At 33.0% G+C, this 20,858-nt stretch overlaps 1 protein-coding gene across 1 annotated transcript in view; it reads left to right on the top strand.

The window, feature by feature from the left end:
• LOC106678360 (uncharacterized) overlaps positions 1-20,858 on the top strand; it is a 36,521-nt gene that overhangs the window by 1,547 nt on the left and 14,116 nt on the right. The window contains exon 2 of the mRNA XM_014416828.2: positions 13,771-13,991. Coding sequence (XP_014272314.1) covers positions 13,771-13,991 — 221 coding nt within the window. The remainder of the gene's footprint in view (positions 1-13,770; positions 13,992-20,858) is intronic.

Here is a 20,858-nt window from a genome sequence, read left to right as displayed (position 1 = left end):
TTCTCTTATATAAATTTGTCTTTGTGTTCAGAGAAATAATTTTGTGCATCAGGATAAATGTTTAAAAATATGCCTTTCATTCGTAAATGTCTTGTGAAATAAGGCTATTATTTGCGATAGGGATCAAAATATACAGCTTTCTTAAAGCGATCGATAACGTACTCAATGGACTGCGAAATATGTATAATTTTTTTTTAATAATTTATTTTTTGTTATTTACAACTGTATAAAATATATACAACAAGTAAATTTGATGTAGGTGACATAGTGACATGATACAAACTTGTGGAGAATCTACCCATTGATAGAACTCCAATAACATTTCTAGAGGAGATCTCGAGGCCATATTCTTTTCAGACGCCTAGGAGGATTATTAGGTAATGAAGGAGAAGCCAGGTTAGAAACAAGTGGATTTGGGTGGTTTGGAAGTTTATCATGGAAGGATTGGTATCTGGTTTTGGCCAAATCGGCAACATACGGGATATTGAGGTCATGATGGATTTCTTGATTCGTGACAAAGTAAGGAGCTTTAAAGATTTTGGACTGCAAGGATTGGATTCGGGAGGAATTAGATGGTTTAGTGAAGCCCCATAGCTCAACTCCGTATGTCCAGATAGGCCTTATAATAGTCATGTAGATCAGTGTTTTGTAAAGGATTGGCACTTGTCTAGTAAATGTTGCATTATTCGGACTCGACGAGCAGTCTCCTGTCTTTTCTGTCTTGTATGAGGATTCCATGTCAGCCGTTTTCCAGATGTAGTCCTAAGTAACGGATCTGTTCAAAAGGGAATAGGTGGGGTACAATCAAAGGATACTGTGGGGCAATAGATCATGGGTTTACAACGAAGGTTAAATGTGATTTACGTATAAAATAAATCATATTTCTTAGAACTTTGTTAGTTTGTATATATCAGGTTTGTTTTATAATTACTTTAAATGGCCACATGATACATGTTGAACCGTTTCATACTTGTTTACTATTTATTTTGGATTAGCCCTTTTTTTTTAGCTGTGTAAGATTTTTAGCCTTTGCTTTAACTGTGTTCCTTTGGTGAGAACATTACCGTACACATGCTGGAATCGAGCCTATACTCTTAGATGAATCTGTATTACGGTGTAAAGATATCTTCCCTGTTGTATGGCTACTCTGTACAGGCGGTCACTTATCCAAGTATTGACCACGCTAGATGTTGATTAATTTTTGATTACCTTGGCATAATTTTACATCTTACTTTAAGAGGAAATGAAAAAAACCGACGAACAAGGAAACAATTCTGAGGTAGCTTTAATAAATTTTTTAAAAATAAAAAACATTTTTAAATAAATGGACAAAGGAGATTTAAGGTATAATTAAGAAAAGCAGGATTGAAGAGTGGGGATGTTTACCACCTAACTTGAGAAGGGGTGTAAAAAGAAAGTTGAGAAAATGATATTTTTTTGAAGAATATACAGATTATACCAGTACCAGTCGGTATGATCTTAAAATTTTATTTCTTTTTTACAACCCTTCTTCTTTCTCTATTCTTTTCTTATTCTTTTTTCCTTATCCACGCTATTAAGTTATGTTCACCATATCTTATTATTGTCATATTTACTAATTTCTCCTTTTGGCTTATTTAACTAAATATCTTATTTCTTTCATTCTAGTATTTTACTTACATATATTTTCTTTCTCACTTTTTTTCCATTCATAACTTTAATTTTAAATAATTTTTCTTTCATTACATATATTTACTAGTTCGATTTTCTCATTGATATTCATATTTCTTTACTCCTTTGGCTTATATGACATTTTACATATTAAATTAATTACATATAAGTTTACTTTCCTACTATTTTCATAACTTTAATTTTAAATAATTTCCATTTTATTCATATATTTACTCACTATATTTTCAAATATATTTTTTTTATTGTTTCTTAACTTTAATATTACTTATTCTCATATAGTCTTTACCTTCTTATAATACTTAGACTATGCACTTTCTTTCAACACGTCCTATATTGCTGGATATTTTCTAAACATTCTGTAATTTTATTCATTATGGTTTTTTATCTGGTATTTTATTCTTACCGATGAAGGCCTGAAAATTTGTAGTTTGTAGCCTGAAAGTTGGTACTAGTAAATAAGATTTTACTTAATTGTGTTCTTCAATGATCACCCCCAAACATCTTATTTATATATATATTCACGGTAAACTATTTATTCATTATTAAAAATGATGGTGTTTGATGGTCTTATAAGGAAAAATATTACCCAAGACAAAAAGTATTCGGCAATCATCTTTGATCCACCATTTTGGATGGAAGCAGACTTCGCAAAACTCATTTCACTATTATCTAGGAACCAATTCTATAAATTTTAGCTAATTATTAATAAGGTTTATATCAAACCAACTTTCAAACCAACTTAATTAGTTAATTAATGGTTCCAAATATATAGTATATAGAATCTTGAGAATTGTCCAAACAAATACTCAGCGGACGAAATTATATAAACAATATATAATTTGTTCACATTTTATATATGATGGGAATTAATAATAAATATCCTGTTACAGAGGTCGATTTTGATATCACGTTGATGAGCTGAGTCACCAAAAAATATCCGAGATAACGTAGAATAATTTTTTATGGGTCTACTCATTGATATGATGTCGGAGTCAATTGGTTTTTTGTTAGATATTCAGTATTAATTCCCGTATAAAATGGAAACCATTACTATATTATTTCTACAAATCCGTACGTAATGCTTTTGTATCATTCTCAAGATTTGGTCTACCATATTTTTGAAAATTTAATAAACTCATCAATTTGGATTGATTTACTTCTTCAAGAACCTACCGCTGAGGGAAGAAGTTATTTGCAAATAAATATAGTTTTTGAAGTTTTAATAAAAAAAATCATTTTTAAATTTCATTATAGCACAAAATAATAGTTCATAGTCGCTTGTATTGTCCTCAATTCAATGTGAATAAAGTCATTCACTTTCTGAACTAACAAATAATTCAAACATTAAAAACTACTTTATTTGCCCCATTTTTTAAAAATCTATAAATAAAATAAATACATTTCTTAAACAGTAGCTGTGTAGTTCAAACTCTTGTGATTCCCCCCTCCCTACTCCGCAGAGTCATGGCTCTTCCACCATAAGGGTTCTGCCAGCCCAATAAAGCGTCACAAACTTGGACGCCTTCTTATGTCATCGAGGCGAGGGCGTCATAAGGTGGTTGGATGTCATATCTGACTCGAAGCAGAACGAATACCGAGGATGATCTCTTACCCCAAATCTATGAAAATGAGCACTAAAGTAATCGTGACCAGTTATAGCTCTAAAATCGGCGGGGAAGGTCAAGTGGTTTGCAGTCACTAGGACTGATGAGGGCAGCCCACTGCCTTCCTTCTGCAGACCCCTAATAGATTTGTTACAGCTTTTTCTCAAGGATGAGGCTTTTAGCCGCACCAAAAATAGTGGGTGCATGAGGCATGGGCATTTGGTATCATCTTTGGCTAAGACGTCGGCTTGTTCGTTTCCCCAGACTCCAACTATGGAGGTATCCATTGCAGAGCCACAGTAGTACCCCTTATGAGAAGGAGTAGTGATCCTCCAGAAGTCGTTTTCCCTTCAAAACCTCGTTTGAATTGAAAAGAATGAGAATAACAGCACTTAGGAAATTCTCAGCTAACAGCATCCATCTCTAGAGTCAGGGGAATTGCGTAGATTTCCTAATCAATCCCGAGTGCACACTCGCTACTCCGTTTCCTCTTGCTCCAATGGCTGCTCTGTCGGTGCAGCCATTCCTTCTTCGGAAATTGGGTGTGTAAAGTTTCCAATGCAATGGCCTTGAGTTCACTCTGCGCATTATTCTGCTTGGAAACTGGTGATTATTGGCTTGTGTAGAAGCTGGCAGTACGGCGAGGGATTAGGTCTTGAGCTGATGGGGACTGTTCTTGGTTCTGAAGGGACTGTACTAGGCAATAATCTTCCCTCAAGTATTTAAATTTCGATATTAATGTGGTTTGTGTGACCAAGCGTCCTGCAGCAGGTTTATATGTCAGCCAGAATTCGATTTCACTCCTCCGGATGCGTTCACAAAAGGCTAATGCAGCCAATTCTCTTATTTATTATCTTTATTTTAGAAATTCAATCCCTATATGGATCTTCATTGCTGTAATAGGTATTGACTTAGCACCACCTTTGATTATTCTCAGTGCATGAACGAATTTTCGATTTTCATGGCTTGTAGATCCTGATTCCATAAAGGTTGAGAGTTATTGATCTGACCGCAGGGGACGCTCTGTTATTCAATATTTATAATGGCCTCAAAGATGTTCTTCAGAATTTCTCTAGTTCATCAATTACCAGATAATTTTTTACGAGCTGGTCAGTTGCAATAGCAAACTTAGTCCAACCAGTCTTCTTTATTTTCCATCGGGGCCTCTTTTACTCTGAACATATATGGGCCAACAATTTCTTTAGGCACCTGTATACTATGGTCAAATACTCCAGATGGATAGAAAGAGACACATTTGAGGCAAAATATGAATGAACTAAGACCGCGTCTGGCTTGGATGTTGCCCTAGTAAATGTGACGAAAGTAGGTTTTCCATCTGAAGCAGCCATGTACTCTACCAGATTTTCGTCAATGAAATTCTCCCAAGATGTTCCCACAGATCCCGTTTGGTTAGAATCCCCTCTGGTAGATGGAGTGTTCATGTAACCAGCATAAAGTGGTGCGAGAAGGATTGCTGATAGGAGGGTTGTACACAAAAAATAGAGGGCGGTATGAACTTCCATTCTTCACTTTTAGTTTGGCCACTTTGAACCTGCCAATGTAGCACATTTCATTCCTTATTGAGAACTGCACTGTTAGGTTTGAGTAGGCTGTTACCATAATCCCTGACGAGCACTGGCGGCCTCTGGACAGGACGTAGTTTCGGTAGTCGTCATGTTGGAAAAACCGGGACTCTGGGACCCACGCACCACATTAATATCGAAATTTAAATACTTGAGGGAAGATTATTGCCTAGTACAGTCCCTTCAGAACCAAGAACAGTTCCCATCAGCTCAAGACCTAATCCCTCGCCGTACTGCCAGCTTTTACACAAGCCAATAATCAACAGTTTCCAAGGAGAATAATGCGCAGAGTGTCCCTAGTAAAGAAAGTAAGACCTAATAGTAAACGAGTAGTTTTTAAAATAGAATAAACTATAGCAATTTATTTTCTTTCCTAACATAATTGTGGAGTTTTCAATAGTAAAAAAAAATATTTTCTTATCCTCTCCCAGAGTTATTTTTGTATCTAGTTTAAGAATATCAAAGGCGTTAAGAATTTTTTTTTCAAAATTTCTGTCGAAGGTTGGGAACTAAGTAAACATCGGGTCCAGTAGCAATTTCAGCTAATTTTATTAACTGCATTCACTAGGCACGCGTAAACTTATATTTCTTGAAACACAAAGAGTTTGATAATGGCTCATCTGATAATGGTCCCATGTCGTAGAGATGTCGTATTTTCAATTTTTAAGTCCACATTTGCAAATGCTTTATTTCAAAAACAACTAGTTCTAGACTTTTCAAAAAAAAAAATTTAAATTATAAGCTTAAACAAAAACAAGGAAATGGCAATAATCTAATTTCATCCAGTTTGATCTCTCCTAAGCCCTCTGTGCCGCGGTACGAATCCGGCCTGGAGAGAGGTTGACAATCTGTAGCGGTCCCACGAGTCGATCCTCCTACCATGGTTGAAATATGGTGGCTATTTATAAAAAAACTCTCCTCAGAAATTACCAGGCAATTAGTAAAATTAAAATATATTCATTAAAGGCTGCTAAGTCAATTTATTCTCATACACATTAATCTTTTGAGTTCAGGCGTATCGAATTCGGAAGTATAATGTTATTTCGAATTTTTGTGACGATAGAAGAAATTGGAGTTGGCATTTGTAAATTTTGTTAATTATTATCTAATTGTAACTATTTAATATTCGTGTGTATATATACGTAGACAACCCAATAAAACTTAACAAAACATGCTCCCCTCTTCTTTGCACACTATTAATGCTATTACACATATATTCAATCAATGGGGGATAATTATTTATTCTGTTGCTGTAGCCGTGGTCAATTCTGTGGGTTCTAGAACTCTCCAGCCTCATGAACTTCAACTTTAATTGGGGGCATTTATTATTATCTTATTACATATATTCAATTAAATCTCGTGGTCCTAATGTTGCACGTTACCGATTTCTAATTTTAGTAATAGTCTTTATCATCGTTCGTCATTAGTTTTATAGTGGCTAATAATTATATAAATTAATCAAGTAGGGTAATTAAAATAAATTAATTATATATAGCAGTCTTAGTTCATGCAATGACAAACAATCTCAGATCTTAATCGTACCATACTCACATTCAGCTGAAACACTTTCCCTTTAATTGTCATTTCAAGTTTTCACGCTATTTTTTTCTTTTCTTCACACCGACATACACAAGACGTTCATGTTGGCTTAGAAACTATATTAATTGGAGCGTGAAGAATAACGATTTGACAAAGTCATAAGGACTTAATGATGAGATAATAGTATATTGAACTTATAAATAAGTCTTGCAGAAGTATAATTCAACTTTCACTAGTGATGATAAAACATCAAATTAAATTAAACATTAATTAATAATTTTTTCAAGACATCGGAAGCTAAAAATTGATGTTCCTGTTGCATCATCATTGAATCATTGATGTTTTAAAATAGTATTATACACCATTTTTTAAGGGTCATGTATTCTTCTGTATACTAACTTCTGAGGAAATTTAACATCCTTAAAATCTTATTATTCTTTATTTATCGGTTGACGTTTCGGGCTAATTCTCCATTTCAAACCTAATACCTAAAATCATGAATTAAACATTACATAGATTTTTTAATGTATCATTTTGCCAAATAACTTTTTTTTTTTATTGATAGATATTACAATCTGCCACACAGTTCTGGGCAATAGGTAATAGTGATGAATGATCACATCCATACTAAAATACAATAAAATAAGAATACAAATAAATAAATGAATGAAAAAAAATCTCTCTTAAATATATATAAACAGAAGGATAAACAAAATGCACATAATCAAACTATGTGTATGAAAAAAATAAATAAATAAATTAACATAATGATAAAATAATGTAACCTCTAGTCACATTTACATTCTTATATAAAATATTTACACAATCGACCTGAGGATCACTGAGCCCACTCTATTCACCTCGTGTAAGGGGTAGAGCAGAGCTCAAAAGATCCCAGCGCATCCCTCTCACTGCATCACGGGTAGTGAGCCAGTGGAGGCTGAGCAAGTGCCCTAAAGCCGCAATCCAAATAACTACCTCTTTTTTTAGAAACCCCGTCAATATTTTTTTTTTTTGCTTTATTTACAATATAATTAATTTAAGGATATTTAAATATTAATTTATTTTTATTTATTCAGTAATCTTAGCCTTTAAAAGATACATTATATCATATTTTTTAATTTTAAATGATCTACACAAATTTAATCTAAGGCGTTGTTAAAACTTTAGGTTTTGGTTATACTTTGCTTGTTCTTGAGAAATAATTCATTTAAATTTGCTCCGGACTAAACCCTCTTGAAAATCTGTGAATGAATTATCGATAAGAATCATTATATATATAATTTTATAATAAAGTGTTGTTTTGATTAAAATATTGCCGAATGCAGTTATTTATTGTCATGGATTGATAACAGAACAAATATAAGAGTGACTGCTTTTTATCATCTCTGTATAAATTGAAATTTACCACATTAAATCACGTAATGTAACGATTTAAAGTTTAAAATTGGAGTGGCTAGTTTCGATGATGTATTGGAGAAAAAAAAAATCAGTAGCTTCGTATTTTTTTTTTTTTAATGTATTCAAAATATATTTTCTGTGGCTTGTATACGTTCAATATCGGATTTATAAAGGAGTGCATCGAACCAAGGAGCTCTTCCTTTCCCTCACAATCCTGGTACATGTGCATCTACTGAGTCTGCTCCGAGGACGAGCCTGCGCTACCCCCACCGCATCCTCTGCCATCGTGTCGACGGCAGTACCTGGTCTCCGTCAAGGTGGGCTACGTGTGAAAACTCTAATCGGGGTTAGGAATCGACATCAGGGTCTTTAAGGTGGGTGGAAAGGATCTAGTGTTGGTCAGGCTAGGTTTAAAGGGTGACGTAGTACTAGGAAAAAGGAATCAAATTCAAGGATTCGCTAATAATAATTCTAATATTCGAATATCTTTATTTTATCATGTTTTCAAGATCAGTGTAATGGTTATAGATTTTATTTTTCCCAAGATCTCATGATCCTTTTCACTCAGTTGGTATATTAAAAGACATGCTAGATGTTCGTGAATATACATTTTATTTTTAGAAAATATGAAATATGTTTGTGTGTTACGAGTTACTTTGACACAAAGCCTATTGCAGGTTACTTTTTTTAGAAATAGTTGGGAAATTTTCACAATAATCTTTTTAAAATTTCATAGATAGGTAAGACAATAAGACAAATAAAAATCATTAAAACTATAAAGTAATAGGAATAGTATATTCATTTGTTTTGAGGCAACTTCCGTACAAATACAGTCAGCCGGTACAATAAATTGCTTACGTATACAAACGAGTATAATAGAAATACACAAACAGAATAATAAATTAAAAATCATTTATTAAAATTAATAGTACACAATAGTAAGCACTAAACAATAAGCTGTCCATGTGATTAACATTTCTCACAATTAATAATAACCAAAATAAAAAAATATTTTATAATATAAAGATCTATTGAGGTTTTAAGTTACATTAAAAGCAAATGACCATTTATAATCGAATTCTATGGGAAGTGACGGTGACAGTAATTTTACCAACTTAAAACCAGTAAAAATTATGTAACAAAGTATATTTCACGTTCAATTAAAAGCTGTACAGTTTTTAAAGATTCGAAATATGTTTTCATTTTTTTATTTTTACATTCATGAAAGTAAAGAGTCGAGGATAAGATTTTTAATTTAATTTTGCGGCCCTTTCTTTCACTCTTTCCAACTTTCCACTCATTTAACAGCATTTTAATATTATTTTAAGTACTGCATTTTGAAACAGATATCATCTAAGGACATTAACTGATTTGATTTCTCTGATTAAAGTCCATTATTTATATATGTCATTTTCGGCCCTTGAATGGGCGAAATATACCTCAGGCAATCCAGCGGTACGCAACTGACCGCATTTTGGATTAAAATAAATTTTAGAGGAATAGTACAAACAATTAATTTCTGAAGTACCAATTTAAAGTGTTTTTACTTTTTTTTTTTTATTTTGTATTAGGTTATCTATGTGAAACCTTGAAGATACAATGTTCAATATATTTTTTTGTTAGTAGTTATAAAATTTATAAAACATAATAATGATAATTTTGTAATCCGATGTAAGAACTTCAACTCCTGGAAGAATATATAAATTAGTAATAAATTAATCTTAATGATATTTTTGTAGCAGGCCATAACAGTAGATATTTTTCTTATCGACTATATAGCTAGTTTCTCACAAAGTTACACAAAGCAACCACTTAAATTTATAAGGATATCAAGTATTGCTATTAAATCTGTTTATATAATCTAATATAGATGTGATGATATTAGGAATGTTTCCGAGAGGTCAGTCAGTATGCAAAGGCAAACATAACCTTCGCTTTGGATTGCCTCATATTACATTAAAAAAAAAATTACAAGGGTTCAACTCATACAGGTCTAATACAGAGATACGGAGAAGAGTAGGCTTCAAGGGTTCATTTTAGTGGGCAAAAAAAAAAAAAAAAAAAAAAAACGTAGAAAGGGCACTAAAAATGATAAAATAATTTATTTATTAATAAAATGGAATAATTAGAAAATTAACTGAATCTTTTCTGATGCAGATAGTTAAGAATTCATAATTTGAATAAAAGATGTATATATCACACATTTAAACTCTTTTTATTATTAATATAAGAACAGACCGAACTGAATCCCTGACGTAAGTGATAAGCCAATCTCAACGGCAATGACTATGAAGCTGAAATTGTAAATAGTGGTTTCCCCTTTATATCCATTCACATTAAAGTTGAGGAGTAACAATGAAAGTTCGGCTACATTTTTTTGTTTTCTTTCTTTTGCCAGCTGCCAGAAAAAAGAAAATAAAAGTGATATATACAACCAAGAAAAAAAGAAGCAGAGCCAGAAGGCTACGAATTACTTTTAGATGGAAAGAGTAGAAAGACAACGAACCGTATAAAGATCACTACATGTTGCTTGAAATGAATTAAAATAAATGGGGCCCATCTTGGGTTCGGCGCGGAAATTTTTTAACAGCAATAAAATTGCTTGGCAAATATTGTTTATATTTTGTAATTAGACAATTTATTATTTTTTTTATAAAGTATAAAGTTCAATTTTTATAAAGTGAAAATGGTAGTATTTTTTGTAATATGAGAAATTTATTTTTTTATTATTATAAATATCATTGATTCTATGAAGTTCTGATATTTCAGCTGTATTGATTTTAAATGAACGAATATTCACCAAATTCAGTTCAAAAATTGTAAAAAAAAACAAAAAAAAACTGGGGTTGTTCTGTACATCATCGTTCCACTGAAAACTCGGATTGATCTCAATACGTTCTCTTCCTGGATATATATTCCATATTTAGATAAATAAAAAAATAAAAAGTTACCATCCTTCATATTACTTTAGATTTTTTTCATGTTGAATTATTATGAGAAAGCATTTGAGCAGAATTGTTGTGGCTAGAAAAGATAAAAGATATGAAAACACCCATTAATTACAAAATTCAATTGCATGGATATAAAAATAAATTAAACTGTGACAAAGTAGCCTATGTTTCGTTTTTATTCACAATGGAACAGAATGATACTCCGATGTCTTCTCGGCAGAAAAATATTTCTGAACTGACTTCTAAAGTTTAATCGAAAATTGTTACTAACAGTTACTTAGTAGCTAAGGGTACGCTAAAGTAGTAACGTGCAATCTGTTTAGTTGATTCTAAAATTTATTCAGTTGGACGGATCATATCTGATTCGACTCACTGACATACTTGGTTTTAGGATAACCTAAGAGAACGAGAAATCCTTAGAAATAAGGACAACAATAGATCATAATTTGAAAGTCATTTTCAATTTTAGTTTGGCTTCATAGGGCCTACAAATTTTTTTAAATAAAATAAAGTATTAAAACTAAATTAAATATCGTAAGTATTAAAAATCGTCATACCTTCGATTTAGGTAAATTAGAAAGAAAACAGAATTCGTATCGATCATTTTAAATCAGAATCTTCAGCTAATATTTTCGCTTCCTCACTAGAGATAGGGAAGCTTTGCATTCATGCAGAGAATGAAAAAAAATGTTCTCAGAATCAAAGATGTTTGATTCGTCGTTGATTCAGTCGCCTCGAAGACTGGAGCCGATGCTATTGCACGACATCCTGTTACAAATTGTATATTTATCTATTTATATTATTGTCATTACTTCATTTACTTTTTCCCTTCCTATTTTTGTCAAATTAACTTTTTTCGCATTAAAAATAATTTATTTTATAAAATCTATAAATTCCAACAAATCCCATCAAATCACCTTTACCCTTCGTCGTAAACCTACCAACTGCCCTACAGTTTCATTTAATAATGTTTCTCTTACCCCTGTCGAACAGATCCGCTACCTTGGACAACATTTGGACAAACGATTAACCTGGAATCCTCACACCAGACTGAAAAGACAGGAAACTGCACGTCGATTTCGACTATTACAGCACTTACTAGACAAACGTTCTAAACTTCCAAAACGTTACAAAAGATCAGTCTTGACATCAGTATACATGACTGTAATAAGGCTAATCTGCATATATGGAGTTGAGCTTTGGGGCTCCACTAAACCTTCCACTAAACCCTCTCGTATTCAATCCTTACAATTCAAAATCCTTCGTAAAATCCTCAATGCTCCTTGCTTTGTCACAAATAAAATCATACATAAAGACCTTAATGTTCCCTATGTAACCGATCTAGCCCGAACCAGATATCACTCCTTCCATTATAAACTCCCTAACCACTCAAACCCCTCTTCCATTAACGACAATCCTCCGAGGCGCCTGAAAAGAAGATGGCCACGAGACCAGCTAATGTAAAATGTCATTACAGTGCTACCAGTGCCTGTAACACTCCATTTTAACTGTATGTAACTGTATATAAAATATACATACATACACACACACTTTAACATACATTTTTTTTTCTTTATTTATTTATTTACATATGTTAAAAACAAATGAGGAATACCCTCAGTATTCTTCAAATAATGACAAACAATAAAACTAGTATAATATGATAATTAATTCAGTAAGATATGATAAGAGAAACGAGGGAGAGTAGTACCTGGTTCCAGCTCTTTTTGTCCTGATCCTAACGGGTTTCTAATAAGAATCGAGATTCGACATTCGTCTTCTTCTCAGCTTTCTACAGCTATGTTGGGCTTGAGGGTAGTGGCCATGCCTTCTATGGCTATCAATATTCTCTTGCGTTCATAAAAAGCTTTGGGGCGTTGTAATTCGTAAACAAACATTGTCAGCACTCCTTTCTGTTTGACTTTAAGGTTAAAAAAAAATGACGCTGTATCAGTTCGAAATACAATCGCTGATTTCCGAGTCCTTTCGAGGAAGGTCTCTCGTGGCAGTAAAGAATATTGGATTTACTCTGTATTTTGTATAAATAAACTCCTTTGCAATCGTCTTTTAAGACCATGGCCATTTGGGAATTCTGTTCAAATACCTTCGCAACCATTCCTAATTGCATTTTCTCATGAACTATCTGTGTAGATTTTGGCCCAGGTGATTTTTGGGTAAGTGCAGTTCATATATTCCGGTCCTCGAGCTCTAATGTCTACTGGATTCTGATTCATTTTTTTTCCCTATACCAGGAATATATGGAATGATGGAGAGCTTCCACCTTGTTTAGGATATTAAGCGTGTTTTATGGAGGAAGCTTTGACTTTCATTATGGTTTCGTATTATTTTTTTGGCATTATCTGTCTGTGTGTGGTTAGAGATGCATTTATCTGTTGAATCATTAGAGAAAACATCTCTATAAACCTAATTTCAATAAGCTCAATATCACATATATTAGTAGATATTAGACCTCCAATGATTATCCTTAGTACTTGATTCCAGAGGCTTTTGGAAATAGATTTCGCAACTGGTTATCTCATTCTCCAACGTGGGCCTCTCATATATTGTATAAAGAGGCTTTGTAAAAATTAAAGTATCTTTCGTTCTCCTAAATTACCATTAACATTACGTGTCGGATAATTTCCTCGTAAGATTTGTTGTTATTTTTTACACTAATATGGTTTATATTTTAGTCTAGGGTTTAAATTTTAAATCTAAGACACTCAGATTTATTTTAAAATTAGGATTTTCTCTATGTGAGGCTCCATGTCATTCTCCCTTCCAATTCCAGGTTAAGATAGCATACTGGTTCAAGGGCACGTTGCATGTAAAATGTAGTAAATGAATATAGGAATTTGTCTTAGTTGAGTTGATTTTTCAAATAATCTAAATGCTTCTGTAAAACATGCTGAAATGTTTTTGCAACTGTTTCTAGCCGCAATAACTTTCGTATAGGACTGATATTATTACTGTATATTTCTGAGCTCAATAATATTCTAACATCCTGGTTCTTGAAACCAGGTGACGGCTATCATCACCACCACGAAGTGTCCTATGTGAACGACGCTGCCTTGAAAGCCCTGCTGATCCCTTTGGCCGGTGTTGCCCTCTTGGGAGCGGCAGCTGTCGCCGCATCCAACCCCATCCTCCTGCAGATCGGGGTACTCACAGGGAAGAAAAGAAAGCGAAGGGATATCTCCAGGCTTCAGCAGATGCAGATCATCGAGAGCTTCCTGCATCAGGTAATGAAAAAGTTCAATGATGGGATTGATTGATCATAATCAAATATATTATAAAGCAAAGGATTTATTAATTATTCTTAGATCACTATTATATAAATTGGTTATTGTAATGATTTTAAGTTTATTTATAATAAACTAACCTTCTTTTGATAAGGTGTTAGTTGAACAAGTATATTTATTACCAGCAATATGGTACAGTGTGAGGTAAGACTAAATACATAGATTTACTATTTTATATTTTTATACTTCAGTATGTAGCTTTTTAAAACTCATTTAGCATTAATAAAAAATTAATAGATAATTGTAAAGTTTGGTAGCTCCAGTGTGGTGGTAGATACCTAACATACTTTAATTTTCGATAAGAAGTAAGGGACAGCTATTTAACTATCTCAATTTCTTTTGAACTTAACTTTCCATTATCATCTGATTTTGGAAAAAAAAAAGATTCACACTACCATTCCGTACATAAAATGTATCCCGACGGAAGCAATAAAGTTCACAATCAATGATGTGGATATTGAAAAAAATTAGATTAAAATTTGTTTTTCTTTTTTCATGAAAATTTTAAATCCAGAACCATAATTTTGAAACTTTTAATTCCATTAAAAGAAATTTTAGAAAAAAAAAATCTTTAACCCAATGTATTTTTAAGTTTCCAAATGCTCAATCGGAAATAGAAATTTTAGATATCTAAGTACAGCTGCAGCCACCCCACTTGATTTAAATCAAGGTTTGGTTGCAAAACCCTACTCTCCTTCAAAGCAAAAGTGAAGCCAAAAGGCCACGCCCACGGAGGCTTGGCTTACGTTCCGGTTAATCTAAACTGAAAGAAAATGCATCCTGTGATTGACTCTTAATCTTCCACGCCTCTGGTCCCTCATATGACCTTCGTTTTAGGCTGCTCTTTTTCTACTAGCTTACTCTCTCCATTATATTCCTTCCTTCTTAGCCTTAAACGACAAAATTACTGGTTTGTACAGGTTATACAAACAAATGCGAATTAGTCTTTAAAAAAACAAATATTAAGTTAACGTCTAGTTGAAAATGTCCAAAAAATTGAATAATTGTTTTCTAGTGACGTCAATAGTGTGCCCGTGGTAGCTCCACGTTTGAGTTAATGTTAGAGTATAATGTATATAAATATATCCCTTCGCTATATTTGATTTCAAAACATGATATTTTTACAAGTGTTTTTATTTTCTCAAAATTGATTGATTAATTTCCAAAAACCACCCAAACTCAGTTCAAATCATGTGTTTTTGGAAATATAAAACTCAGCTGTGATATGAGCGAATCCGTGAATCCCTTGTGTAAAAGCATAATGCTGGGTGAAATGTGGAAAACTTCTTGCACAACATCTCGTAAGATGGAGAAGTATACTCAAAAGTTGAAGGAATTAGAAAGGATTTAGAAAAAGAATTTGGTAAGCTACCAATATCATAAAGTAGATAATCTTGTATACAAAAAAAAATTAAGGTTATAATTAACATATGATGTGATATTTTGGTGCTTGTCGGGTAAATAATTATTTGACCTATGAGGTGGTAAAAAACATAAAAAAAGTACTTATTTCTTAATTAACAGACTAATTTGCAGTTAGAGTTAGTTCTTAACAAAAATTTTAGGTTAGCTAACCATGTGACAAAGTACTACAAGATAGACTTAGAACAACGATAAAATAACGAATTTAAATTCAAAAAAATAGTTCAGCAGCCTCCATTTCTTCCTGGGGTTGGGAGGTGTAATTTAACATGGAAGAAAATCAACAGGTATGCATTTAAATTTACAAGCCATATGTTAATATTTATACTTTGTTCTCTAGTAGCTTGTTCTAACATCAAGATCAGGTTATACTATATCAGAACTCAAATTCCAAAATATTTAAATTACATTTCTTTTTTTAAAATCTTCAGTGAATCTAAAGTTGTATGCACTTTATTATCTGTTGGTACTTTAAAGAATAACAAAACGTTTTGAAAGTTCACTATTAAAAACATTCAATTTTTTTCATTTATAACTCGGGTTCATAAGAACCCAAAAGAAGTTGTAAAATTTCTTTAATTTATTTCTGAACCCTGTAGAACCATGGCCTCTCCCAATGTCTTCTACTCCTCTATGTCGGTTTAGACCCTTCGATTTTGGGTTGTCCTCCACATCGTCTAGTTATATGAGTTCCTCCCGCCCTCTTCCACCACCTGGTGTTCCATATGGCAATCTTATTAGAATTCCATCCTCCCAACAGGCTTTGAACAAGTTTTCTACTCAGCAAAATGCCTTGTTCATGATATAGATCCCTTAACAATCTGTTGGTATTTATTCTCCATTGAAATAACGAGTGGTCCTTCACTCAGACTGGCCTTTACATTTTGCGTAGTATATTTCGCCCCCATATCTACAGATTCTTTGTCTTTTATTTTTTTTCCCAAATCCTTTCTCCAGCCATTTGGCCTGGTATCTCCATGTGTGCGCCGCTACATGTACTGTCAACTATCACGCAAGACCTATCGTGATAATGCTGCCACGACAGTAGATAATGTCATGACAGACCTAGTAGGTATCTCAAAAAGAGCTCTTGTCAGAATTATTAGTAACATTGAAAATATTGGATTTAATTTTCTCATCATTTAGATATAGACCTCGTCCGACGGCAATCTTTGTACGGCAGCATGGTAACTGATGCTTTACGTCCAGTCTGTTATTACTTACCATAACTAAATAATATTATTTTAAAAAATCCAACACATTTTTTTTTTAAAACCTGTGAAATCTGCTTTATACCACGATACCATGTTTGACGACCGAATGCCCAATTTGTTTTTATTTTTCTTATGGCTACTTCAAAAGCAGTGAAGATTGTTTTCTTCCCTGAGGTCTCTTTCTACGTTGGAATTCCATGAGATTCTTCTGTTTAAAAGTACTCTTCTGGTTCTCATAACTTATTTACTAAATGCATCGAACTTTAAGGTCCATCAAGATCAAGATCCGCTCAACCTTTCCATTTATTCTTTATCCCACCATTTCTAAGTATCGTTTTCTGGAAATAATTCTTTTTCTGTAATTTCTACAGGTATGTAATTACCTATATCTCTAGATTAATGATCTGTTTTTTTAGAATAAAATCTGTAGGACGTCCTGTTGTTGGTAAAATATAGTAGTCCAGTCAATAATTGCCAAAATAGCAGCAGTTATCAAACTTTATCCAACGGGGCGCAATTGGTGGACTAAAAATATTTTGCGGATCTGACGTTGGACTAAAAAAAAAAATTCAATCATTTAAACTGTGGAATAGATGGAAAGAAGAATAGAAGTGCAAATTAAATGCTTGAACATCAATTAAAACACAAAATATCCAAGATACCTTATAGATAGTATTATATTTTGTAATAGGTAACTATTAATGTGGAGAAGATGGTCGGGTGTGCGGTCAGCAAATAAACAAAAATTTATATTCCTTCCGACGTTTCGACCTCAAGTTCAGGTTTTCAGCAGGGCTTCTGGTGTTGTGACCTGTATTTAAATGGTTGTTATCACATCGTTGGCCCTGTGTTACTCAACATTATATATACCTGTACTTCTCCACATATTAACGTACCTATGACCTGTCAACACTTCATTATATAACCATTAATAATGGATTCCTACGTAAAAAATTAAATGGATAACTTCAACATCATAGAGGAGAGAGGAGCGGATAGGTAACTTTTTTCAATCTTGAAAACGGTGCGTCCCACAGAAACAAATGTTCAATCAAAAATTAAACTTACATCATTCCCTATAAGAATGTTTGTGTTGTTTTTTGTATCGTGTCTATTCAATTTTTCGAGATATTATGTATCAAAATTTGAAAATTTCTCGAAAATTGGTAGTCAACACTTTTCTTCAAATTGGGACGAAATTATACATATGCGGAAATAATTAACAGAATTTGATATGGGACAAATTAGGTACAACCAAGATAATGCTTAATCACAAATTTTACAACAGACAGAATTGAGAGCAAAGTAGTTCCTTGGTAGCTAATATGTAAAATACGAGCGAACATTTTAGATTCTTAGAACATAATTTTTGTTTTAATTCTTTTTTGAATAAAAATATTTCATCCCTTTGAAAGTGAGGAAGCAGAATTTAATTCCATCTCAGAATTTGAGGTTTCAACATGCTTAAAATCCAAAAATCGAATAAAGAAAAGGGTTTGTCTGCCGTCCATGATTTTCATTAAAACTACTAGGCGATCTTGGATTACCCAACTACACACTTGGAACACGCCATTTTGCATCATTTTGGTCGAACAACTCAAACAAAAAAAAATTGTTTATTATTTAAATTAATTATTTAAATAAAATATTTTTGCTAGCACATGCGAATTGTTTCTAGACCAAGGTTTGTGCAAGGAGGTTATTTGCTCAGAATCACGATCGACTACCAGCTTTTACCCAATTAAGGGTACTAACTTAATAAGGCTGGGTGGAACCTGGAGGACTCCAGAACCTACAGGGCTGACTCACGACTACAATGAAACATAAAATAATTATCTACCACTGTTGGATTCGAAACAGGATTCTCGGAGTTAGAAGCACAGAGCCTTACCAATGAGTTACTACATATCATATATATAGTAATAACAAAACCTCAAATTTTAGGAGGAATTTAAACTTAACTTGGTCACTTTTGAAGGAAAGGAAGCTTCTTTTTCTACTAATTCTTAAAAAAAATCTTCAGAATCGAAACATTTTTCTCGTATGTTACATTTTATACGTCTAGGAGCAAATCTGGTTCCCTGTTTGCTTGTATAAAATTGTGTTCTGGCATAATCACAGTTGTACCTACATAGTCCCATATAGATTTTATAAAATTCTTTCGATTGCTTTTGCTTAAGTATGATTTCTTCCAAACTCGGAGAAAAGTTTAAGATTACTATTAAATCGGTCTAGTATGAATTTTAACCGATTATTTCTACTACGTTTGCACCTATATATCATAAAACGCTCGTCTGATTTGTTAAAATTTTGAAGAAAAATGTTGAAGATATTTCACAAAATAAGAGATTATAAAATAAATTTTTGGTAAAATGGTCAATTTTCGGAGAGCTGTATTTTCGAAATCAAGGGTCGTATAGAGCTCGTTTTGTTCTCAATTTGTAGAAAATTTTATGAACTTAAAAACGAAAATTGACTAGCAGTTCTTACAATTAAATAAAATACGAAAATTTCACTGTCCAGAAAAAAAAAATCGCGATGGCCTGTCTAATCTACTCCTTTTATTATATGGAATATATTCATATACATAAATATTATAAACAAACCATTAAATTTGTATAATCTCTAAATAATGGATTTAAAAATAGCCATTATACCCCATCCTTGATTCCAATCATATAATACCAGATCACCAACTTGGATTCCGAACCTCTCATTCCACTATCCAGCAATGTCATCGTGTGGTGGACGTTGACTCGTCTTCTTCAAGTTAAGGAACCGGTATTATAAATTTAAACAATTGCCCCTTACCCAACTGAACCTATGTCACTTTAGACATATGGTTGCATATGTCCACATTCTCCTACAATTTTATAGAAAAAAGAATTCAATAAAAACGACTAGGTTCAAAGAAGGCCCAGAGTCCCTTCTAACAGCCCTTTCAAGCCCTTAGTATTCTATATAAATAGCAAGGGCTGACACTTAGGCAGGTACATACTGTCATCTCACAAAGGACTTGCATCAGTCTAACTATTTTATGTTTTACACATGAAAGTTAGTTTCCAATTTCTTGGAAGTCTCACACCCTGCTTCTAGTCCACGCCTTTTTCTCCCTTCCAGATATTTACTTCTAATTTCATAGGCTCTCTAGGCTCCCTCCACCTAATTTCCTAAATTATCTGATTGGTCCAAACCCCTTCTTCTATTTCACTATTCCTCCTACCCCCTCTTCTCAAGTGTTCATTTATATTTCCTAGATTAGATAGCTAAGTTAAGAAAGTAAGAAGAAGAGAGACACTCTGTAACAGTAACAGTGACATGTTGTTCTTGTAAATATGTTAGAATAAAGTCATTTTAGTCTTCACTGATTTTTTATGATATGTAACTTTCAGAGCGCGGAATGTACTGCGTGGGAGTCTTTTTCGATGTAGAACAGGCTTTTGATCGAGTCTGGCACCCGGGACTGCTTTACAAACTCCATAAATTCCTACCTCCTACATACTTTCGCATTATTCGGTCCTTTCTCACTGACAGATTATTTAAAGTAAACCACAATGGTTCCTATTCATCCATCTTCTTTCAGTCCGCTGTTGTTCCTCAAGGTAGTATCTTCGGTCCCCTCCTCTACACAATCTATACAGCAGACATCCCAACCAATCCTAACACTATCATCACCACGTATGCCGATAACACATGTGTGCTCCCTGTGTAATTAAATAACCCTTTAATTGTATCCCAAACTCTTCAATCCCATATCACAGCCCTCAAAGAATTTCGTTGTAATTGGAGGATTAAAATAAATTCCAACAATAGCCCGAACCAGATATCAATCCTGCCGTTACAAACTCCCTAACCACTCAAATCCATTAGTAAATCTTGCTTCCTCTTTTATTCCGGACAATCCTCCAAGGCGTTTGAAAAGAAGATGGCCTCGATATCTTATATTGTAAAAATGTTTTTAGAGTGCTACCATTGAGTAGTTTCTCTACATGCTTGTACCATACCATTATGATTTCCCCAGATTTACTTAATGTATTTATGTACAGTTATAAAAAGCAATAAAAAAAAAATAAATAAATAACCATACCTATTTTTGAAGAGTAACAAAATAGGAATTATGGTCATTGAGAGCTTGAGAACTATAAAAAAGTGTTGCAATCAAAATTTAGTT

The sequence above is a fragment of the Halyomorpha halys genome, unplaced genomic scaffold (assembly GCF_000696795.3).
Source record: "Halyomorpha halys isolate HHAL.00 unplaced genomic scaffold, Hhal_1.1 Scaffold135.1, whole genome shotgun sequence".
NCBI classification, from domain to species: domain Eukaryota; kingdom Metazoa; phylum Arthropoda; class Insecta; order Hemiptera; family Pentatomidae; genus Halyomorpha; species Halyomorpha halys.
This window is presented reverse-complemented; position numbering and strand designations above follow the sequence as displayed.